Source organism: Xiphophorus maculatus, chromosome 3 (genome assembly GCF_002775205.1).
Source record: "Xiphophorus maculatus strain JP 163 A chromosome 3, X_maculatus-5.0-male, whole genome shotgun sequence".
In the NCBI taxonomy this organism is placed as follows: domain Eukaryota; kingdom Metazoa; phylum Chordata; class Actinopteri; order Cyprinodontiformes; family Poeciliidae; genus Xiphophorus; species Xiphophorus maculatus.
In genome coordinates, this window is record NC_036445.1 from 29,709,042 (window position 1) to 29,733,005 (window position 23,964).

Here is a 23,964-nt window from a genome sequence, read left to right on the forward strand (position 1 = left end):
ACCAAAAATGAGCTTTCTTTAACCTTTCCCTTGTGGGAGTACTACATGTTATTTTGTATTTAGTGCTCATAGTTTGCATTAAAATTATGACTCCATTATTATGAAAGCAGAAAGGTTCTCAAAGTTATTTTTAGATTTATGCCCCGATTTTTCATAGTTTGTAGAATTGCCTGACTAGAACGGAATCAATATTAACATCAGTGGAAATATTTTTAAGGCACCAATTTCACAAATCAGTCCAGTTTGACAAGTTTACTTAATATGCTATACATTTATTTTCAATTTGAGGTGGTCTTACTGTCAGGAAAGCAATTATACAGAAAGCTCTATAGGCATTTTTGTTCAGATTAAAAAGTTGCCAATCACTGTTTTACTGAGATATTTTTAGTATATAGAACTGAGCATTAATTATGAGCTTAATCTAACCTATCATACATGGTTGAAAAAAGTAATAACTGGCACGTTCAGAAATAAGAGTGCAGAAAGAACCAGGCAAAAAAGAAATAATAATAATAATAATAATAATAATAATAATAATAATAATAATAATAATAATAATAATAATAATAATAATAATAATAATAATAAATGTATGATTATCTCATGAATCTTAATGGCCGCTATTTGAAATGGTTTATGTCTTTTGAATATTGATTTAATTTTCGAAATCAACCATAGCGTGGCACATTCGTACAAACATGGCAACCTTCTAAATTACGCTTTGTGTTCTTGCTGCTACTATTTTACCTGAAAACTAACACTCGTCGTAACTCCGTGCATTCCTTAAGAGTGAAAAAAACATTTTCAGATTTCGATAATCTATTTTTGTTTACATTTATCTTTTACGTGCAATATGGCACATTTATCCCGATGAGTACCTACATCAAATAAAAAAACAAAAAACATTGTTCAAAAACTGTTTTTTAAGTTTGTCAGAAGGCGCCCCCTTGTGGTCAACACAATTCTGCAACGCATTCGCGGGCGCCAAACTCCAGCAACCGGAGTAGGAGACACATGACAGGCCTACCAGCTAAGCCCTGCGACTAGAGGAGCTGGAATCATGTTCGTCGCTCGCAGCATCGCCGCTGACCATAAAGATCTCATCCACGATGTCTCGTACGATTTTCACGGCCGCAGAATGGCGACTTGTTCCAGCGACCAAAGCGTCAAGGTGAGCTAGAGTCGGCGCTAATGCTGAAGCTCAGCCTAGCATGTTAGCATTCACCACGTTAGACACTGTTAGCTCTGTAAACATTACTGACTCATTTAAGTTGACTTGTTTGAGAAAATGTAAGCCTCCTGTACAACAAGGTAGCTTTACATTACAAACAGGGCTAAATAAGCTCGTTTTACATATAGCTAATATAGCTAGTTCGACTGAGTCAACTAGATAGAAAGAATTTCGTTTAGATATTTTAAAATTATCTAAACAAAAGGCGTAAATGTATCAATCAATCACATTTTATTTGTATAGCACATTTCAGCAGCAAGGCATTTCAAAGTGCTTTACATCATTACAAACACAGAATCACAATGCAATATAGAATCAATCATTGTCAAGTTCCATCAATAAATTTGTAATTGATTACATTTCAAATACAATTCTAAACAACACTGATAATGTTAATGTTTTTGAGTGAATTTCTGCCTCTCAGGTGTGGGATAAAAGTGAGAATGGAGAGTGGCAGTGCACAGCCAGCTGGAAGGTAAGCACCGTGGCTTTCTGTCATTGTAAAACTGCCTGCCATATAAATCTGTTAAGCTGGTAGGGCTGTCACTAATGACTACCTTCTTATTAAGCTGTCATCAAATCAATAAATTGATTAAATATTAGTTCTGAAAATAGGGGTCATGATGGAGTCCTTGAGATGATTTCAGAGATCAAACTAATGAAAAAAATATGACATATTGAAAGCAGATGTGTGCAGTTGATTTTGCAACAGAATAACAAATAGATAAAAACAGTCTGGTATTGATCCTTCTTTTGTTGTTGCTCTACTGTTTTATTGAGTTTCTTGTAAGTCATGGAGTTAACTGATAGACTATTTGAGATCAGTTTCTTATGTGGATCAGATGCTAAAAGGTTTGTGAAGCTCTACAGTGGAGCCCCAGTATTCTCTCGGGGTAGGAACCTGGGGGACCAGTCTGAGAATAGTTGAGTTCTGTAAATACCTGACTGACTTTTTTTTTATCTGAAAAGTCGCTAAATATGGCAAAATAGTTGCTTAGTTGGCTATAATTCTTAGCTGATATATCGGCATTACCGTCTGTATCGATGTTAGCCATTTTTTAGCATAGAAATATCGATCTCCAAAGTAGAACTGGGATGATATTATCAGCTGATGTTTATTTCCTTCTTGCCAAGCACTGTCACCTGTGGAGCCATTTTTTCACAGTATTGAAAGGGAAATATATCTATATATATTGGTTATTGGCCATAAAAGCAACATTAATGTCGCATGTCGTTTTTAGTCCAGATGTTAACATCAGTGCATTTCTAATCATGTTATTGCTTTGTCCTGGCAGCCCTATGAACACTCTTACATATTTACCTTATTGCTCCATAACCCATGTGTGTGTTGAGCTCAAATCCATGTCCTCCTGTCTAAATATTGTGAAATTGGCGTGAGTTTCAGAAACATATCCTTTGTCTGGTGCAGACCCACAGTGGATCGGTGTGGAGAGTGACCTGGGCTCACCCGGAGTTTGGCCAAGTCCTGGCCTCCTGCTCGTTTGACCGAACAGCCGCCGTCTGGGAGGAGATCGTCGGGGAGTCCAACGACAAGCAGCGGGGCCTGAGCCACTGGGTCAGCGCAGCCGCTAGCCGTTTGAAAACCAGCCTCGACTTGATTCTTGTCGTGTTGAGTTTTAACCCAGGCCGTCCACATCGCCTCTGTCCAGATCAAGAGAACCACGCTGGTGGACAGCAGAACGTCGGTGACGGACGTGAAGTTTGCGCCTAAACACATGGGTCTGATGCTGGCCACCTGCTCTGCAGACGGCGTGGTGAGGATCTACGAGGCTCCGGACGTGATGAACCTGAGCCAGTGGTCTCTGCAGCACGAGATCTCCTGCAAGCTCAGCTGCAGCTGCATATCATGGAATCCCTCGAGGTACTGCGGCCGTAATAATAATAATAAATGTATGATTATCTCATGAATCTTAATCTACGCAGCAGGTTCCTACCAGGTCTGGCTAGGTCCCACGTCTGCTTTCCTTTAATGTCTGATTCAAATCCTTATTCTAATCTCCAGACTAAACCACTTCCAAACTCATTTTTGGAAACTTGGTTTCCATTCAGTAATTAGAAGTAGTGAACTTTGACCATAGAGAAAAACAGTGTGCTGCAGGTCCTTTGATAACAGAAGCTGTTTGGAGTTCAACAGATGATGAAGGGATTAAAAGATCATCCCTGTTTATGTATCAGTACGTATTTTCCTCAGCTGTATATGATTTTTTTTTTTAACAACTCAAAAAACGTGTTTTCTGCATTCCGAACGTGGGATGTTTCTATTTTAATGCACTATTAATAAAAACCTCCTGATCAGATATCAGACTTAGGCAAAGAATGTAGCAGCACCTTCCTTGTGGAAGCATTAGAAATGTTATTAACAGTGTTCATTTGTGTTGCTCTCCCTAACAATTTTCATGTTGATGAAAGCGGTGTATAGTTGATTTTTTTTTTTCTTCCATATATATTTTTCTTATTGTTGCCGTTTTCATCAGGTTTCGTCAGCAGTTTGCACATCCTGTTGTTTACCCTGAACACCATGTTGGTGCTCAGTCACAGAATAAAACCTGCTTCGCTTAAGCCAGATAAACCGTCTCCATAAGTATTGAACAGTAAAATCAGTAAAAAAAAAAAAAAGAAGCAGACTAAATTTTTAAGTTTCCTTGTAAATAATGATTTAGAAAGCATTAAAAACTTTCCTAATCTTATCAGTGGATTTTAGCAGATTTTAGCTGTTGTAGGATTTCTCTTTTGCCTTTTGGCAAAAGACCACGCGACATTTCTCCCTCTAGACTCACAGGTTCGCTTTGCCTGTATTTACCCAGAATGGCCGACGCTACAATAGGTTTCCTGCTTTTGAAGCGGTCTCACGTTCAACTTGGCGTTGACATGTGCACTCGAAGCACACCAGAGTTCACTTCAACCAAACCCAGATCTATGTTTGTAGGCGGACCAGAATTTTCTTTTTTGGTCCCTATCAGGAGTTTAATTCCACATTCACACCTAACCAAACAAACTGGAGTTCAGTTAAAAAAGATGATCAGGGCTGGTGTGAATGCAACCTAAATGATAGCTTCTCCTCGCAAACAGTTTTCTCTGTGAATTGAATTATTATTCCAGACTAAAGCTGCATGTCAAATATTAGTGTTTTTAAAATGTCCTTCTTGTTGCACACCGTCTCCCTGCAGTTCTCGAGCCCACGCCCCTATGTTCGCCGTGGGCAGCGATGACAGCAACGTGGCGTACGGTGGGAAGGTTCAGATCTACGAATACAACGAAAACACGCGGTAAGAACCCCAATCTGGTAGATTCCAGTGCGGAGTAAAAACCGCAGCAGCCATGAGTCGTGTTGTCCTGTTCCAAAGGAAGTACAGTAAAGCAGAAACGCTGATGACGGTCACCGACGCCGTCCACGACATCGCCTTCGCCCCCAACCTGGGCAGATCGTTCCATGTGCTCGCCATCGCCACCAAAGACGTCCGGATATTTAAGCTCGTCCCTTTGAGGTAACGTCACAGAGAGGGTTATTCTACGATTGCATGCGCTTTATTGGGAAACAAACACTGCTTTGTACTGGATTCCTCTCTGTCAGGAAGGAGAGCACGGCTACCGGACCCACTAAGTTTGAGGTCCAGATCGTGGCTCAGTTCGACAACCATAACTCCCAGGTGTGGCGTGTGAGCTGGAACATCACCAGCACCCTGCTGGCCTCGTCTGGGGACGATGGCTGCGTACGTCTGTGGAAAGGTGGGACAGCGGTTCAAAACTGTTGTTTACCCGTCACTTCTTTTTCTTCTTGCTTCGGCTTTGTTTCTTTTTTTGTATGTTACAGGCTCCAGATTCTAGAATTGTTTATATACCAAATACAATAAAAGCCATTCAAGTGACATCAGTAATGAGGGAAAATAAACTATAGGACAATTTGAAAACAGATTTTCATTTCAGTTGTTTAGAAAACTTAAACGTAGACTTAGACTCCGTACAGTCAACAATTGGAAAAACCAGTAACAAACATTGCATTTTGATTAGTGCCATCACGAATACACATAAAAATAGATTGATCAGTGTTCCATTTATAATGGTTTAAAAGCTGCTCTAAACAGGTGGGTTGTTTGTCTCAATTTAAAGGTAGTCAGTGTTTCGGCTGTTTTAGAATTTTCTGGAATTTTGTTCCAGATTTGTGGTGCATAGAAGCTGAATGCTGCTTCTCCATGTTTGGTTCTGGTTCTGGGGATGCAGAGCAGAACCAGAATACCTGAGAGGTCTGGAAGGTTGATACGACACCAGCAGATCTTTAATGTATTGTGGCGCTAAGCCGTTCAGGGATTTATAAACTTCATCAGGACAAATACTTTCACAATGCACGCTGTTTTAGAACTTGCTAATGTATGTTTTAATATAGCCGGTAGGGGGCAGCAGAGGCCAGTCTTTTATTTATTTATTTTTTTGAGATCTCGGTGTATTGAAGCAACACTTCCAGCTGATGTTTCGGTGTTTCCCCCTGCAGCTAACTACATGGAGAACTGGAAGTGCACGGGCATCCTGAAGGGAGACGGCAGCCCTCTGACAGGCTCGTCCGGTCAGCCCACAGCCATGAGCACGGTGGTGGGCTCCTCCGTTCAGAACTCCCAGAACATCCTGAACGGGATGTCGGCAGGAAGGTAGGTGGTGTGGTGCCGCCTGCCGCCACTCACCCAGCCCGAGACCAGCCGATAGAACTGCTAACCTTACCGTGCCTCACACTGATTGGAGTGCAGCTGACCACTGACAACAAACCTGGACTCACACTGGTCTGGATCAGGCCTCTAGAGCTGGTGTGTGTATGTATGTGTGTGTGCGTGTGTGTGTGTTGGCTTCTCCTTGATTTATACTGATGCATGTTATGAGCGGCGTTTAAGTTTCCCCTTTACTTTTCCAATAAGGACTAACTGTTTATCTATTGGTTAAAAAATAAGTCAAATAAACTTGTTTATATGAATTTGATTTGTGGTTATTATTTGAGTTGCTAAAGTTACTTGAAGGGAATCGGCGAAATGTGAACTGTGTGAACTTAATGTTTCCATCAAGAGCGTATCCGCACCCCGGGGACAGTTTCCAACTCAATCATTCCAAGTTCTCCTTATTTGTCTGTTCAAATGAATGTATCCTGGTGCCAGTCTGGCCATGCTGTCTTCCTCTGGAGGGGGACGCTTTAATGAGCGCTTTTAACCAGCTGTGAATGTGATCGTGAGGATGAATGCAGCCATTTTTAGAATGACAGAGAAGAGACAGAGATTTATATTGAATTCAATTCCTAAGCAGTAAAGCTCACATGGGGGATGTTTTTTTTGTGTGTTTTTTTTATCCCCTTGCGGGGCGCAAGGGGTCTTTTTGTGGGCTCTAGTGTCCCTTTTTCAAAGTAGGCTGACAGGAAAGGGGGAAGGAGAGGGGAGAAGACATGCGGTAAACGTCGTCAGGTCCGGGAGTCGAACCTGCGACAGCCGCGTTGAGGCTACGTTGCCTCTGAATGTGGGTCGCATTAACCCCTCCGCCACCACGGCACGCCCTCACATGGGGGATGTTTAACGCAACCACTTTATATAAATTTTTAATTCAGTTCATTTCAGGGTCTGTAATTAATCTCTTTTTTTAATTGGGGAAAAAAAGCAACATTTTCAGTTTAAAAGGCCCTTTTGCTGCTAAATTATTGAATAAATAGACATGTGAGCTCAACAACAAAGATATCTTTGGATTTTAATCTCTTATTTAGGTTATGTAACCATGAGGTGCAAAATGCTGCTCTACCCATTCAGCTGTCCAGTGTTTCAGGAACTCCTGATCATTCATGGAACTTCTTTGGAAAAATTATTTGTCATTATTTAGAAATGCAGACTGTGGACGCTGACATTAGCTGCTTGTGTTTAGCACTGAGATGCTATTTTAGGGTTGAATAGCTTCTCTGATAGGCTAACTCCTCTTAGCACAACTTGAACACAAAAATAGTCTTTTCCAGCATCCAATCAGATCATTTGTTGAAGTAAAAATGAACCCCCGGTGGGCCAAGAGAAGCAGCTTTGTCGTCCATGATTGTTGTTTGTGGATATTGCTTGTGCATCAGATTTATTGTTGTATCAGTAACATGCAAATAGAAAGGTTCCAGCCAGAACATTCAAATGTAAAAAAAATAAAGTAAAGCTGTTGAGGGCACATTAAAATCTATGTAATTAATTATAGAAATTAACGCATTAAAGTCTCAGCCCTTGTAAATTTGTGAGATTAAAATATTTCATTACTTAAAGAATAATTTTCTTACAGTTCCAACAATAAAAAGTGCATAATATACTAGCTTGACAAGGGTGGCAGAAAACAAAGGGGCGTCGGGGCTAACTGGTTCTGGCAGAGTGGACAAAATGTGGCTGCATTTATTTTCAATCTAATTCCTGTCTCGAATTATAATTATTATTATTATAAACCTAACTCTTGATTCACATCTAACACAAGTAACAGAATCAACTCACTGTGTGACTTCCTCTTACATGTTTATTTTTGTATATTTTCAGATTACTGTACACAGAGTGTCCTAGCTAGGGATGCACCGATGTGAAAATTTGGGCTGGTATTGATATCTGATACTAATATTGCTGTCATGGTCAATATCTGATATTCATGATATATTTATTTCTTCAGTTAAACCCCCCACGATCTTACGCTGCATCACTACAGTGGTGCCTACAAGGAGGAGTCGGAGGTGGCGGAGGGCACCCCTAGAAAATCAGATGTAGTTCATACAAATGTCTTGAAAAATCAAGACATAAATGTAAAACCCAATAAATAAATATGAAAAAAAACAACTAAAAATGTAACATTTTCTATACTGGCCTGGTCTTTGTACTTTCTCTTCAAAAAGCACATACACAAACAGCAAGATGGAATTAAACATCTGTTATTAGCCCAGATTTACATATTGGCATGATTACAATGTAAAAGAAAAAAAAAAGACTAATATTGCCTGAAACCGATATTATTGCCTATATAGGGTGCATCCCTAGTCTTGGCATTCCAGTTGTCGTCTGTTGACGTTGAAACAAAAAAACGTGGTTTGTTGGTTTGTTGACGTTAATTTGCTCTCATATTGGTTGTTGCATGCAGGATTGCCAAACGAGCCCCCTTTGCTCCTCCCCTGCGACAGCTGACCTCTCCAAAGATAAACCAGAGTCCTACGTATTACTGATAACTCTCGAACAAGACCAGCCATTTGCCTGAAATGCAACACTGCCTCGCCGTGTACTCGTTCTTCTGGCATGAAAACTGCACGCATGTAATCCAGACTTTGTTTTTGTGACACGCGGCCGAGTTTCATTCCTTAGATTTCTTCACACCCGTCTTGAAAGAATAAAGCAAATTTTGCCATTTCTAAAATTTAATCTCTGCAGCCTCCTTTACATCCTTCTCCTCTTATATTCTATTTGTTGTTTTGTTTTTTTTTCTTCTGTTTGTTTGTCTCCTTCCTTTTCCATCACTCTCCTCGTTGCTTCAGGTATTTCTTCCCCCCTCTGGATCCTCCCAGGGGGGGGACCAGGCATGGTCACCTGCTGCCTCCGTCGTCCCTCATAGAGCACTGTGATACTGATCCTGTTGTTCAGCCTCAGCAGCTGGCTCTTGTTCACAGGCGCTCCTCTAGGGCGCTCCTATCCCTGCCAGAAACTGAAGAGCAATGACTTGGCCTGGAAGGGTTTCCTCCCTCCCCTTTTTTTGTGTACTTTTATTAGAAAATGTAGTGCTGGGATGTAATGCTGAAAATATCTTGTCATTCACTTGCAATAAAGACTTTTCTTTTTTTTAAAGTTTGCAATGTTTTGTTGTCATGAATTGAAGGACTTCTGAATAAAGCTCACAAATGGGGTGTTACTTTTTTAAAATCCTGCGGAAGTACATTTAAGTCATTTTTAACTACTTTCCATTCATTCCAACAAAACCAGACACCGTGTATGAGTAAGTGACTTCCATGTGAAACAAGAGATAGCTTATGATTCATTGTCATGCAGGTAAAGTTGTACTCATGAGTGCATCAGGCTCATGTACAAACAGGAGGTCTGACTGTTACATGAACTCTAGGTGTGTTTGCTTGTCTGGTGCATTTTGGTTAAAATATGTTCTTAAGGTAAAGTTACTCACAGTGGGTAGAGTACTCAAGTACGAGCGGGTATACTTCATTATTATTATGCTACAGTTCATAATATTACTCAAGTAAAAGTAAAAAGTACTGTCTTCTCAAACTACTCCTAAAAGCTAAAAGGAGTTCTTTTTTTCCAAAAAATAAGAGAAAAAGAAAAAATGTAATCTGTGACCTTCAAAAACTGGTGTAGTTGTTTCAAAATTCACTTTAGCTAGGAACCTGAATTAAAATGGGCTGCATGGTTAAGTTACCAGCATGGCGTTGCAACATGTTCCTAAACACAAGGCCAAGTCGACCTGGTGTTGGCAACAACATTAAATGGTAACGGTTCCTGAGTGGCCATGTTAGTCTTCTGACCTCATCATTTTTGTCCATCCATTTTCTAACACCCTTGTCCCTAGCGGGGTCAAGAGGGCTGCTGGTGCCTATCTCCAGTTAACGTTCCGGGCGAGAGACGGGGTCACCCTGGACAGGTCGCCGGTCTGTCGCAGGGCAAGACAGAGACATACAGGACACACAACCATGCACACACTCACACCTATGGAGAATTTAGAGACCAATTAACCTGACAGTCATGTTTTTGGACTGTAGGAGGAAGCCAGAGTACCCGGAGAGAACCCACGCATTCACAGGGAGAACATGCAAACTCAGCAGAAAGACCCCAGGCTGGGAATCGAACCCAGGACCTTCTTGCTGCAAGGCAACTGCGCCACTGTGCATCCCATCATTTTAGTCACTTGAAGCTAAAAAATAAAAATAAATAAGAATTTGAGAATTTTTGCCAAGACAAATGGGAGCTACTGTATATCATGTGAGAAAACAAAGTGACTCACTCACAACTAGTATAACAGAGTAATTTGGAAAGTTTTGTTACAATTTGCAACGAGCAAACACATCGCTGATTCTTTTATTATTTGATTCTCTATTATCTGGTTGACTTATTTATTTTGGTTTTTCAAGATGCTATGCACTGAAATAACTGGAATGTTTGCTCTCTCTAGGCAGCTGTCTGCCAGTCCAGGCGTTCCTGCAGCTGCTTGACAGATCACATGTATCAGAGCACATGATACGCTTCTCATTTAGCTGTGGGGTCCATTCTTTACCAACTTAGTCACCTAAAAAAAAAAAAATCACCCAGCTAGAAACGTTGACTAGCAGTGAGGGATGGGTTTCCCTCTGGGCTCCCAACAGGAACAGGTGTCACCTCAGACCTGGACCAATCGGTCAAAGCAAAATTAATATAGGAAAAGAAAATATAAACTAATTGAGATGAACTGGTTGGTAATGCACAGCTTTTAGTTCAGTATTAGCAGATCATTATTCAATAATTTAAAAAGTACTACTGCTTGCATTTTCACTAAAAATAAGTAAATAAAGCACATCACCCCCGGTCTAAAGTTCTTACATAAGCTCCCTGTAGCTCAGAGAATATACTTTAAAATACTTTAGTTTATAAACCACTGGATGGCTTAACCCCAAAATACATGAAAGATTTGTTTTCATTGTATCAAGCTGCTAACTTTGTTGTCGTATTTTTTGTTATACTCTCAAGCAAAGAACATAAATAATATGTACATTATATTCTAATACTATTATTATAATTAATATCGCATGTTTTTATTAACAATAATTACTACTAATAATAATTAGTATTCACACAAACATAGTTTTGTTTCAAATCTAGTAAATAATCACTTATCTCTAAAGTACAGTCTGTTTGTTTTTTAATCATGTACATAAGTTGTGAATTTAAGAAATCATTTCGCACAGGTGTCAAACTCCAGTCCTGGAGGGCCACTGCCCTGCGACTTTTAGATGTGCCTCTGCTGCACCACATCTGAACAGAATAATTAGGTCATTAAGGCTCTGGAGAACTGATCTACACAAGGAGGAGGTAATTAAGTCATTTCATTCCAGTGTTTTGTACCTGTGGCACATCTAAAAACTGCAGGACGGTGGCCCTCGAGGCCTGGAGTTTGACACCCTTGGAACGCAATGATACAAGAATACACAAGTAGTATATTTTCCAAACTGCTCAATAAAGTGCGGCACCTGTTCCGACCTATCACGTTTTACTATTTCCGCCCTCTGCGTTGATGCGGCCAATCAAATCATTTAAAATATTTAGGTACCGCCCCTCTAATATGACGCTCACGCGGGCTTCCTGTAGTGTCTGGGCGCTGCTTGGTCTTACCGTACGGAGTACGTACCGTTTGAAACGCTGTATTTTAATAAATTACGAGCAACATGTGTGTTCGGGAGCGAACAACAGGAACCTAACTTCACTTTTCAGGGTGTTTGAACAAGTTTAAAAGACAAGGCTCGAGCTGGAGAGGAATATTCAATCTCGGCCCGCTCCTGCTGAGTGAATGTGAGTTTTAAGACAAAGTAACGTTTAGGCTATCAACTCTTTGTTTTTGGTGAAATTCATAAAGAACTGCGTTAGCATAGAGCAGAACCTGGGTAGTTTGTCATTCTTGCCTGTAAGTTTTAAAACTTTATTAAACAAAATAAGCAACTTCAGTTGTTGTGCTGTGGAGGGTGACAACTCGTTGTTTTTAGCAACTAGCTAAGCAAACTACTTTCATTATTCGAGGGTAAATTTGACCGTTTATGTCAAATACTGATCCTATACGAGTAAAACCGATCTCATTAAATCTCACTTTAACTTGTTTTCATGGTTACACCAAATTAACCTGCATGTCTTTATGTCCTTCTGAATAAAGAAGAAAAAAAAGCAGCTCTCTTGAAATAACACCAGTTTTGTTTATTATTTATTTTTAGGAAATATGGCGGAGAGTTTTTACAAGCTGGAGGATGAAGCCTTCCCCAGCTTCCTCGACAGGTCTCTGGACAGCGACCGCGCCACACTGGAGAATGTTACTCTGGGTTCAGGTCCTGGGCTGCCTGTGGCTGCCTCCACGGTAGCTAAAATTAGACCCAGCTCTGACAGCAGGTGGGAAAGGATGGGACCTCCTACATAATTTTTTTTTTCCTCCAAATGTATCAAATTGATCGATATTCTCTGTGACATTGGAAATGAAAAGAGTCGTCTGGTCTGCATGTCTACCAGGGCTCAAATTGTATGTTTTCAATTAATTTGTCCCAACCCCTTTCCTTTAAGTTTTATTAATTCTTTGTGAAATCATTGCAATGTGATCACTTTACAGAGGAGATCATGAGGAAGCTTCATATCTGGAGGGCAGAGCACAACTAGGCAAGTCACAGTCATCTGTTGCAGGACATCCCAAGTTTTCCCTTGGCTTCAAAGATGATTTGTGAGTAAAAAACTCGTTTTTGTTCTGATATCTTTTCAAATTGTCCTAATTACCCAAACACACACCCTTTATGGTGTGTCCAGATTAAGGAGTTATGTTATTGTTATTGTAAAATCACAGTAACAGTTGGTCATTTTTTAAGAATAACAATTAAGCTCTTTTTTTTCTCTCTTTAAATTTTTTTTTAATGTTGGTCCCATGAGAGCATCAATAACTAATATTTCATAATATGCTTGAGCCAAGTTCTTGTTGACCTTTTAACAGCATATTTGCCCTACTGACTGTAATTGTTGTAAAGTTCCCTATTGGGGTATTTGTTTTGATGCTCCAACTGCATGGAGTAAATCATTTTTAGGCAAAAAATGATGAGATTTTATTTATAATTGCTTTTATCAAAATCACAATAAATACCCAAACTTAGGGTGATTAAGATTTTAAGTTTGTTTTAACAACCATGTTTTTGTTTATGCTCTTTTGTAATTTATTTATTAAGATTTTGTGTAAAGTTTTAATGCACAATATTTCAAAGCTCACTGCTACTAGACATGTTTTTTTTTCTTTAAAGTCGTAGCTGCACTCTAGGTTTTGGATAGCAGTTTTATTTTGTCTTTTCACATGTATGCAGTACTTTGGTGTTTCTGGAGGAGTTGTCTTGTCGCTAGGTTGTTTATACAGCCAGGAAAGACAAACCTAGATCACTGAAAATGGCCTTGCTGAGATAAATAATCTTGTTGTTTGTATTTGGATATTTCTCTTTTCTTGTGTCACAGGGAGAATGCAGATGACTTCATTGCCACCCACCAGCTGACAGACATGCTTTTAAAGATCAGTCTGGATGGGAGTGCATCCAGAAACCAAGGCTCTGTGCTTGGCCTTCTTCCCACCCAAACAGGTTCAGTGTCTGGTCGGCCCACAGAGCTAGGGAGCGGTGAGTCCTCCTGCCCTCCTGAGACTCTTCTTCTCCTAGACTCTCTTTCGTTTCCTACCATGGTACTTTTATTTTTACCTTTTTCTGCTCTTTTGCTTTTTTCTTATAGAGGGATTATTTGTCCAAAAATGTAGTTTAGTGTGCGAAGGACAAATAAAATCCTTTCTTCCTAGCTTGGGCACAACTTGAGGGAAAATGGGGATGTAGCTGCATCAATAAAGGCAGGTGATGAACTAAGCCATCAAAAATTAAAAACGCAGCTGGTTGAACGGGAGGCGGTGCTAAGTACAGAGACGCTTAAAATAAAACTTCTGACAACTGCAGATGCTGCAAAGCAGTGTGCGGGTGTTAACTGGGCAAAGAGAGGTGATCTGCACTGGCAGCGAGTTGTAAATTATTTTATTAGCCTTATTGTAAATAGTTTCTTGCCTGTCTTCTGAAGATGACATGCGCAGTAACTTAGCTGCTGACGCAACATGACGTCGACTGATAATCCTGATTTACGGTAGCTTCATTTGGAAATGAGCAACTTCCTGTTTTCATCTCTTCTTATTAGTGGAATCTTTCAGGATTTGACTTGCAGCTTCTGTTCGAACCAACCTAGTTTTTACGCTCAGCCAAAGAGAGTTACTATATTACTTCATTTGCATTTTTAAAAAAATTGTATGGGATTACTTGTTGATTTTAACCAAGCAACATTTTGATAAAACACAACCAGAAAAGCTACATTTATTTGCTTGAATATTACAGTATATGACTCACTGGTGCTATATATGCAAATACAAACATTTTGGTGTTGGATGAAGACAGCTGTAACTGGAAATCTTTCTGCTTTACAAATGGAGTTATGTTTATTTTATAGATCTTTCATCTGGTCCTTTGACAATTGCCCACCTGGGCCAGAAGAACAACAAAAAGGTACATGATTGTTTAATTACAACTTCGGCCTCTGATGACGGATCCGTTGTATGTGATTGTTGTTGTATTTGATTTCTATTCTTCTCTCTGATTTTGGTCAGGGAGCTTCTAACACCTCAAGTCTTCTCTTTGTTTTCTTACTGCTTGTTTACTAGTTTTGTCCTTTACTGAGGGACAGTAAAGGTCTAAACTGATCTTTGTGTTTTTGCTTTTGACTTGGACTCACTGTTATTTACTCATCATGTTAAATTTGTCCATATGGGTTCAGGCTGTAGCTGTTACATCTGAGGCGGACGGCTTGCAGGCCGGTGCACTGGACAGTGACTCCTGCAGTGGCAGTAATTCCAGCTTCCTGGCCCATGAAAAGCTCATGTCTATGGACACCATGAACAGTGATGTGACAGGTACTGTTACTCTTTCCTTTACAGGGTTCCTTCCAGGTTATGGAAAGTTTGATTTGATCATTTTGTTAGTATGGATAAGAAACTTGAAGAATAACTAAACCCCAAATCAACTTTAATTAGCAGATAAATTGTATAAGCTGGTCTTTTAGGGCTCTATCTTTATGTTAAGCAAATTGTGACGTTTTTGCATAAACTTCTTTAATTCTGCAATATTTAGCCTAAACCTGCCTCAGTTCTGCCCTCTTTGGGCTGAATGGTGGCTACTACAATCAAATTTTCCTGTTGGTTAAACTCTGTTACAGCCACACATTCAGGTGTAACACCATCTCATTCAGACACACGTCTCTGTGGTGAGATGGAATTGTGAGTGTGATGAGCATTTTTCTTTACATTGGCTCGGCTCTATGAGCAGACAGAAACGCCTTATCATGATGTCACTAAGTATATACCACACAAGTGCTTAGCCACATGTTTCTAAAGCACATTATCAGAACAAGTTTTGAATTCTAGAGTTAAAAATAATCTTTCTGTTTTTGTGGGATTTCTTTTATTGCTGCAGACCTGGTCTGGTAATTTTCTTTGCTTTTGTCCATGTCACAAATGAAAGTAACATTGTCAGGGTTTTCCAGGTCTTACGTTATGAGGAGTTGATCTAAATTTGCTCAGATTCCACTGAAAGCAGCACAGCAGCTCATTGTCACTCTGTATAATCAGAAACCAACTTCAAAATTCTTTGGTCTTACGGTTTGTTAAACATGAAAATAATAAAACCCAGGGAGGTAACTGTTTTAGACTTGTGTGTTCAGAATATTATTGTAACTGCTTGGAACATTATGGAATTCTGAAATGGAAAAATGATAGGAATTCAGATTTATAATAGTTTTATTCTTTAATCATTTATATCTTGATGTGGCAGAAGAATCCCAAAGCTTGGGTGTAGTTTGTGACCGAGCCATAGATGCTAGCGCTACATGTCAATATGCTTGGCCACCAGATGATGACCTTGACCTGAACAACCTGCCTGATGATGAACTAGAGGCATATTTCAACAAACTGGTTCCTCCAGCAACACAGAGAGGCAGAGTGGAGGGGCAGGAGATTCCTGTGACTGTAAGATTCCCATTCCTATTCACATCAGTTAGATTTTTTTAACTGATGTGATTTGATCTTTGTCTGCATTGAGCGAATGCGTTTAAAAACTGAAGTTATGCCTTTAATATGTGTAATTTAAGTTGTTTATTTTTGCTTATGCACAGGGAGTGGCGGTTGCTGCAGGTTACACGTCTGATGCCAGTTCAGAAGAGGCACATAAGCGAAGATACCAGTTCCTCAATCAGGTTAGGTTCTTTTTCATCACTGCCTTTCTTTCTTGTGAACCTAATCACTGTTTACTTTATCAGTATGGAGTGTTATATTGATAACTAGGGTTTATATGGCTGCCTGAAATTCCTGTAAAAGCCTCAACTTCAATGAATCAAGGTTTGGAAAGTGCTTGATATTCAAACTGTACAGTTTTGTAATAAAGTGCAATCTAACAATTAAAAAAGTAAAGTTGGAAAATGTTATTTACACACACAGCTTTATTTTTCTTGCTGTCTGAAGTTAAATAGATTTAAATGTTCTTGTTTTAGGTTAATTAGACTCACCAAAATTATTTTTATTCGCCAATTGTCAGAACCTTTTCTGCATATTGTGTTTAAGCATTTAAACACATTTGTCCATGAAGGTTAATAGTAAATAGTTTTACCTTAAAACTGTTTCAATGTAATGAATATGGTTTTTTATTTATTAAAAAACATTATAGATATTGGAGGATATTTTTGTTAAATTAGTGTTTTGTTCCCAGATCAATCAGGTGTGTGAGAAACTTTTTGAAACACAAAATTCTGTTATTTAGTTTAACTTATCCCTGCTGTAGAGTACTGTCACAAGACCTTAATAACAATAATTAATTATATATAACTGTGTATTGCAACTGTCTTATTTTTTAGTTTATTTGTATTGTTTTATTTGCAAATGGTGGTCCAGGAAAAGTTAGAAAACTTACCTGTAAAGTGCCTGAAAAGTGCTTGAATTTTACTGTGGGAACATTTGGTTTAAAAGTGGCCTTGCAGAGTTGGATGAAGAGTTTTGTAACAATGTTCCTCCAGGAGGATTTCCGGATGCCTGACGTGCGACTCGCTGCCACCGGCATGGACTCGTGTCCAGCCAGTGACGAGGACACCGAGGACGAGCTGGAGACGGCCAGAAGGAACAACGCCAAGACACGGCTGTTGCCCAGCACGTCCAGACAACTGGTCAGGAAATAGTTATTTTGCAGATGTGAAATGTCTTTAACCTAATTTGCTGGGATCTGTGACAGACTGTGGTTTATATTACACTTGAGCTGAGAGGTGGAATAATAAATGTTGAGCCCCAGAGAAAGCCTTAAAGAATAATCAGGATTGTGATGTTGCCACAGAAGCAACAGTATTCCAGCAGCTACTGATTTTTTTTTTGTTTTTTTTTTTGTGGGGATCCACATGTTTGCACAGGTTGGAGAAAGTAACCGTCCCAGTTTCAGGCCTGGTTTAGAAGGCGGCAGTTCGGGCGATGAGGCTTCCTCTGGTCGTGGCGGTCCATCGCTGCTTCCTGGGATCGGACACAGACGATCAGCTGAAGGACAGGTCATCAGCTCTCCTGTTGCAGGTAGAACACACACTTGGAGATGCACCGATTAGATAATATCTGAATTTGTCCCAATATTGAGGAAAAAAAAAAACAAAATCGAAAATTTTTTTTTCTTTTTTTCATCCATCAACAACAGGTCATTGACCACAGGAGCAAAGCAAACATGGCAATTTTTTTTGTTCCATCCCCTACTTCTCCCCATCCATCCATACCTAGATCAGCCATGATAAAAAAATCTAAATTGAGTGAAAATGTGCCCGGAATAATTTATTTAGACTAATTCTATGATTTGTGCTCTGTGGGACGTCGTGCTTTATTATTTATATTACATTATATTTAGAATTCCTAATTGCACTTTCTGAACCATTTGAAAGAAAGTTTGTTGCAATTTATTTTTATATGTTTGACCTAGTTAGTCAACCTGTTGTGTTTGTTTTTTTTTTGGTACTTTTTGTTTTTCTAAAAATATTACTGCTCAATTTATTTTTATTCATTCATACATCTCAATAAATTATATAAGTAAAAAATGTATCTATTTAAGTTAAAAAGAGTGAAATTAGTGGATTAATTAACCACACATGTCCATTTCTGGTGTCTCTCTTTAACATTGGGGCTAAGGGCTACAAAGGCCTGAAAAAAAACAACAAAAAACAGAAATATTATGTTTGCAAAGTCAAGGCAGAGTTCTCAAGGTCAGGAATGAAACATTATACATGGAATGCATGAAATTGTTTTTTATTTTATTTTTTAAATTAATTTATTCAGCTGTAATTTGGTTTGTGAGGTGTAGCAACTATTTTATTTCTTTGGCTTTCAATCAGTGGTGAAAAGCCTAACATGTTCTGTGGGTTTAACCTCCAGTCTGTGCTGTGTTTCTGTAACAGGGGATGGAGGCGGCGGCGACGGCAGCAGCGGCAGCGAGGAAAGCGGAAACGACGGCGGCGTTTCCACCATCCCTGTTCCAGTCAAAGTCCTGACCACATACGAAGCCCTGCGTGGCCTGGGGATTGTTAGGAGCGGTCCTCTCAGTGACGAGGACAATAAGGACTTCGGCAGTCTCCCACAAAACATGAGGAACGGTTTTCCCAGATTTACACAGGTGTGATATCCTGTTGAAGAGAAGGCTAAAAATCCCTGAATGTAAACCTAAGGATAAATCTCCTTATTTGGTTTGGTAGGATATTTTACAATTTGTTAATTTTACTGCTCCTCTTTAAGTTTACAGTAAAGATTAATTAAAATCCAGTTCTAAGGGCTACAAAAGGAGATGGTGAATTTAGTAATTTTTTTTCTCTTCTAAAAGCACAATTAATTCTTAATTGGCTAATATGCAACTTATTAGGTAGACATGAATAAACATTGGTTTGAAAAAAGAACAATTGTTTCACAGTGAGAATATACTGCAAGTCTTACCACCATTATGGACCCAAAAAATGGAAAACATGGAATTGTAGTGGCAGATTAATGATCTTTGGAGTTTAATTATTTCAGAAACTTATTGATAATTTAATTTAATGCCATGTGTGCTATTGGTGTATCCATTCCTAACTCTTCTTTGGTGATCAATGCCCTTCAGTATTTCTTGTGTGTGTGTTCCGTCCTGCAGATGGGCGACCGCGTCGGACCTGTAGGAACCGGTGAGGCCAGCTCGTCCTCCTCCGCAGCGGCATCCCACACTCACTGGAGCAGGATGCTGGACAGACAAGAGGCCCTGGTAAGGACACAAGTTCTCCTTCTCCACGGATTGTTTTGGGGGATAAATTTCCTTTAAAACTTAAAAAAGCAGCATAAAATAGAACATTAAACAGATTGTATTTCCAGAACATCAAGAGGTTCTCTAAATGAAATTCTAGTGAAGCATTGACTAGGTTTAAAATGTATGAGAATTAGGAGACAGGGCAGCATTATAACATTGGTTTGTAGAAAATATAAATGAGAAGTCATTCAATTCAAAACAGTCAAACCCATTAATTATACACAGATATGTCAAGTGTTTTTATTAACGTTGATTTTGACTTAATGTAAACTCTTTTACATTTTAGAAAACCTTTCAGGTCATTAATCTCAATGATATTCTAATTGTTCTTTTTTATATTAATTTTACATACAGCTGTATGGTATTGTACAGATTAATATTGCTATAACAATTGTGGTTTGATATTGTGAGCAGCCCAACATGTAAGTAATTTTTTTTCTCCCTGAGAAACTTGGGTAAAATAAGCATGCCAAAAATAATGAATGAATAAATCTGTTGAGTTTCACTTTGTGTTGATGAATTATTCAAATAAATGTTTTTAACAGTGCAGTTTCAGATGCTGCCAGTGTGAGAACATTGAGCACACACTTATTTTGATTATCTGTCCCATACAAACTACAACATTTAGGCTGCAAGTCCAAAAATGGGTAGAATTCTATCATTGTTGTGCTCACTGACCAGGCTAGCTAACCAGGCTAAAGATTAATTTAAATCAAATTCTAAGGGCTACAAAAGGTGACTGTGAATTTAGTATTTTTTTTTCCTCTTCCAAAAGCCCAATTAATTCTTAATTAATGTACCTGAATGTATCTTCAGATACACTGTAGGTACATTCACTGCATCTGGAAGAAATATTCTTGAAGACTAGTTGTCCAATGCTGTTAAAAAACCCTTAGTGTCTTCTTGCATTACTACAATTTTAAGTTTTCAGATTGAAAATATTGTTTGGAATTCCCAATTGGTTTACTTTTTGAGATACAATTTACAAAAACAGTTGGCTATGACATGTAGCGTTATTAATCCAAATATTTCCCTATGGTCATGATGTCATGTTGGTTCTGTTTCGGATGCCAGGATGCCATGGAGAGCACGGATTGTGGCCCCACAGCCGAGCGTGTCCTGGATTCAGTCTACCTGAGGAGACCACAGGATCCAACTAACGCCTCTCTTCTTCAAAGCACACACGGCAGTTTCCATCTTTCCCAGGTTCTGTGTATTACAGCGACATGGAGCTAAATCAGTCTTCTGACCCATGTAGCTACAGATGCAGTAGTCAGAATGTTGTAGTTGAATTCTCATCTGATTTTTCAAAACATTTGTTTTAGATGGCCTTCTTTCCATGAGTGTTTATTGTTTATATGCTAGTATAGAAGCTGCATACGGTGTTTCATTAGCAAACAAAAAAACTAGTGGTTGACATTTTAAACTGGTTTTAGCATTTTATGTTGTTTTTTAGCATTTATAACACCTGTCTCTGTGTAATTTGGAGAATCTACTGTAGATTCGTAGCAGAACTCTGAGATTCCAAAACATTGTAAGCATTTCAGAGGATTCCTATTATATCTACTAAAGTCTTCCTGCCTCGCATCCTGAATGCATCAGATATTTCAATGTTTATGGAAAATAGTCTCTATCTATACATCTTTGTGCTTCCTTTCAGTTCATGCATAAATACCTTACTGGTACTGATGATGGCTAACTCTGAGTCTCTTGTCAGTTACAGTATTTACATCAAACTGTTACCACAACCTGTAAGCAATTAATAAGGAAAAAGCTACTATTTTTCCATTTGAGGATCTTTGCCATCTAACCGTTGTGTAGGTGCTGGACACCAACCAGGACGCCACTGATGACGAGGCAGTGGATGAGCCTGATGGGGGCCGGCACTCGTTGGGCCCTAGAGGAGGCCCCTGTGGGGATGTGGCAGCTTCGGATGGTGCCAGTGACGATGACAACCCTCTGTCCACGTCGTTGGAAGCAAAGTATTTCTCCCAGAGCTTCCAGCAGGATCCGGAGGAGTTGGATGAAGGCTGGACCAACTGTCCAGACAGCATGGAGCTGGAGTTTCAGCAAGGTGGGCTAAGAGTTCACTTAAATACTGACATCAGCTTCAATCCTTCAGTTTATTTATTTGTAGTATCTGGTGGTGCACCAATTGCAGTTTTTTAGCCGATCAACAATTTAAAAAAAAGTCTAACCTGCCTAAACAGAATTTTTTTTTTGTCTAAAAGTCACTAAATATATTTAGCTAGGTTGGCAACATTGGGGTGAAAGTTGTTAATCTCACATGTGGAGACATGACCTGGTAGGTTCCCACAGATTCCTAAAAAAAATCTGAATTTGTCGATCTAAAGAATAAGGCTTTGATTGGTATAAAAACGTCTCAAATCAGTCTTTCAGAAGTCTTCAAAATGTTGATGTAAACGTTGGCATAAATAGGATTTTATGGTTGCAGTTTCTCTCATATTAAAATAATTGGAAACATTTATTTATTTATTTTCTTTAACAGTTTACTGAACTCTTCTCGCTGTAACATCACGCAATCTCCATATAAGAGCGACATTGCTGAAGCCGGGACTCTTCGTTCATAAATGATTAAATAATTACCTGCCATTTGTGTGTTTTTATGTTAATCTTTGGAAAGTTTTTCAAAATTTGTAGCTCCTAAACTGGACCAAAAAGTCTTTATGTTAAAATAAATATTTGGGTGAAATTGTTAGCTGTGGTAATCATTTTTCATTTTGCTTATTCTGAAGTTGGTCTTTAAATTTTATGTCAAGTGACAATAAAAAAAGGCTGTCTTGAATTTAACTTAAGCTGAGGTCCTTCAATGTGTGCAGCAAGATGCTGGAGACCTTTTATCACAGTGTTGTTGCCGGCGCCATCTTCTTTGCTGCTGTGTGTTGGGGAAGCAGCATCAGAGCCAGCGACTCTAATAGACTAGACAAAATCATCAGGAAAGCTGGCTCTGTACTGGGACTAAGGCTGGAGTCCCTGGAAACTGTGGTGGAGAGGAGGACACTGAAGAAGGTTCTGTCTATTATGGACAATCAACAGCCCCCTCTCCTCCACATAGTGGACAGACAGCGGAGCACCTTCTCACATAGGCTGCTCCAGCTCCGCTGTCGTAGGGACAGATACAGGAAATCCTTCCTGCCACATGCCATCTCACTGTACAATAAAAGCTAAATCATTGTTCTGCACTAATCAGTCCGATTTTGCACAACTGCACGGTGGCACACTTGCTGTACATATATTTACATATACATACTGTATCTGCATTTTTTGAATCTTTGCAAGGACTGCTCTAAGCTGCTTTTTATATTGACAGCATGTTATATTTTATTTTATTTTTTATTTTATCTACAATTGCTACTCAGTGGTGGTTGTTGTGTGTCTTGTCTCTATGCTGTAACTGCGAAATAATTTCCCTGCTGGGATGAATAAAGTTATTCTATTCTATTAAGCTGTAGGAGCCCAGCTCTCACAGCAGAGCAGAAGGGTAAAAGTGGTTTATTTTCAGACCTAGTAGATCGGTTTCACATGCAAATATCGGCCAATCACCCATAATTAAAGAAATCGGGGCCAGTTTATTGGTGCACCCACAGTAGTTTCTGCCTATGTGATTCTGTAACTACATACGCACCAATATTCTTGTTAAATATTAACAAGCTTTCTTCTTCAGGAGCCAACGCTGGTCAGAGTGTCGTTTACCAGAATGAAGAAGGGAAGTGGGTCACAGACCTGGCTTATTACTCCAACTTTGAGAAAGAGGTTGATGAGAAGAAATTGGATAATAGCAGCCAGGTTCAAAATGAGGACTTTCTACCTGCTAGTAAGTTCAAGATCACAACTTTCTTGTAAAAGAATATGTCAGTGACTTGCTATTAAATGCACTTTGCTGACACTAATTTGCAGGTGATGCTATGGAGAAGATAGTGAAGGATCAAGAGGAGTTTGAGAAAGAGCACCAGTTTATGCAGGTGAATCATTTTGGGAGTAAATTTGATCCTCATTTCTGTCTTATATTAAAACTGTTCCAGATGACTCAGAAAGCTGGATCCCTCAGGGTTTAGCTTTCAGTGCCTCCTCTGTTCAGTTTCTGAGTATTTCTCTCCACCAGGAGGAGCAGATTGAGCCAGCAGCTGGAGGCAACAGCACCTTCCACAGTGACTCTTCCTGGAAGATTCCGCCCAGCAGCCACATCCTGATGAGGGCTTCCCAGGTCTTGTCGGAGATCAAGCAGGGAGATGAAAGCTACCTGCGGCTGTCTTTAGGACAGTTCTTCAGCCAGCGCTCAGAAGCCCTGGGCTGTCTGGGCAGTGCTGATGGAGATGATGTCAAACGGGTCAGTAGATGCAAACTGTCCGGGTTAATGATTTATTGTGATTCTATGTATATTTGAAGCAGAGATGGATTCTGGTTTTGGTGTTTGTGTTTTGTTAATGTTTTCATTGAAATCATCCTCTGTTCATTTAGCCATCTTTTGGTTACATCATCACCTCTCCAGAAAAGAGGGGACCTTTTCCACTCATCCAACCATCTGACTTCTCATTTGATGACAACTTGCATCTCGGTGCCACTGTAGACTTTGGTGAAGTAGACAAAACTCTCAACACAGGTG

The 23,964-nt window shown here is 39.4% G+C and overlaps 2 protein-coding genes across 5 annotated transcripts in view; both read left to right on the forward strand.

Annotated features, from left to right (window-relative positions):
• Window positions 1-944: 944 nt before the first annotated feature.
• On the forward strand, window positions 945-9,057 carry seh1l (SEH1 like nucleoporin). 2 transcript variants are annotated; one of them, XM_005803469.3, is made up of 9 exons: window positions 945-1,171; window positions 1,656-1,706; window positions 2,661-2,807; window positions 2,902-3,113; window positions 4,420-4,518; window positions 4,597-4,737; window positions 4,824-4,978; window positions 5,739-5,892; window positions 8,748-9,057. In XM_005803469.3, exons 1-9 carry the CDS (start codon window positions 1,061-1,063, stop codon window positions 8,926-8,928), a joined length of 1,251 nt encoding a protein of 416 aa, XP_005803526.2. In that variant the 5' UTR covers window positions 945-1,060; the 3' UTR covers window positions 8,929-9,057. The 2 variants fall into 2 exon arrangements, with proteins under 2 accessions (XP_005803526.2, XP_023186429.1); XM_023330661.1 differs by having other exon boundaries at window positions 947-1,171; window positions 8,360-8,839.
• Window positions 9,058-11,551: 2,494 nt separating this feature from the next.
• The window catches only part of cep192 (centrosomal protein 192), a 37,540-nt gene continuing 25,127 nt past the window's right edge, over window positions 11,552-23,964 (forward strand). For all 3 annotated transcript variants that reach the window (XM_023330979.1, XM_023330981.1, XM_023330980.1), the window contains exons 1-18: window positions 11,552-11,757; window positions 12,171-12,342; window positions 12,557-12,664; window positions 13,435-13,592; window positions 14,455-14,510; window positions 14,779-14,914; window positions 15,909-16,024; window positions 16,171-16,251; window positions 17,065-17,211; window positions 17,449-17,602; window positions 18,469-18,683; window positions 19,191-19,298; window positions 20,415-20,546; window positions 21,162-21,414; window positions 23,026-23,175; window positions 23,259-23,323; window positions 23,464-23,688; window positions 23,820-23,961. In XM_023330979.1, the coding sequence (XP_023186747.1) occupies window positions 12,176-12,342; window positions 12,557-12,664; window positions 13,435-13,592; window positions 14,455-14,510; window positions 14,779-14,914; window positions 15,909-16,024; window positions 16,171-16,251; window positions 17,065-17,211; window positions 17,449-17,602; window positions 18,469-18,683; window positions 19,191-19,298; window positions 20,415-20,546; window positions 21,162-21,414; window positions 23,026-23,175; window positions 23,259-23,323; window positions 23,464-23,688; window positions 23,820-23,961 (2,413 nt within the window). In that variant the 5' untranslated portion in view covers window positions 11,552-11,757; window positions 12,171-12,175. The remainder of the gene's footprint in view (window positions 11,758-12,170; window positions 12,343-12,556; window positions 12,665-13,434; window positions 13,593-14,454; window positions 14,511-14,778; window positions 14,915-15,908; window positions 16,025-16,170; window positions 16,252-17,064; window positions 17,212-17,448; window positions 17,603-18,468; window positions 18,684-19,190; window positions 19,299-20,414; window positions 20,547-21,161; window positions 21,415-23,025; window positions 23,176-23,258; window positions 23,324-23,463; window positions 23,689-23,819; window positions 23,962-23,964) is intronic.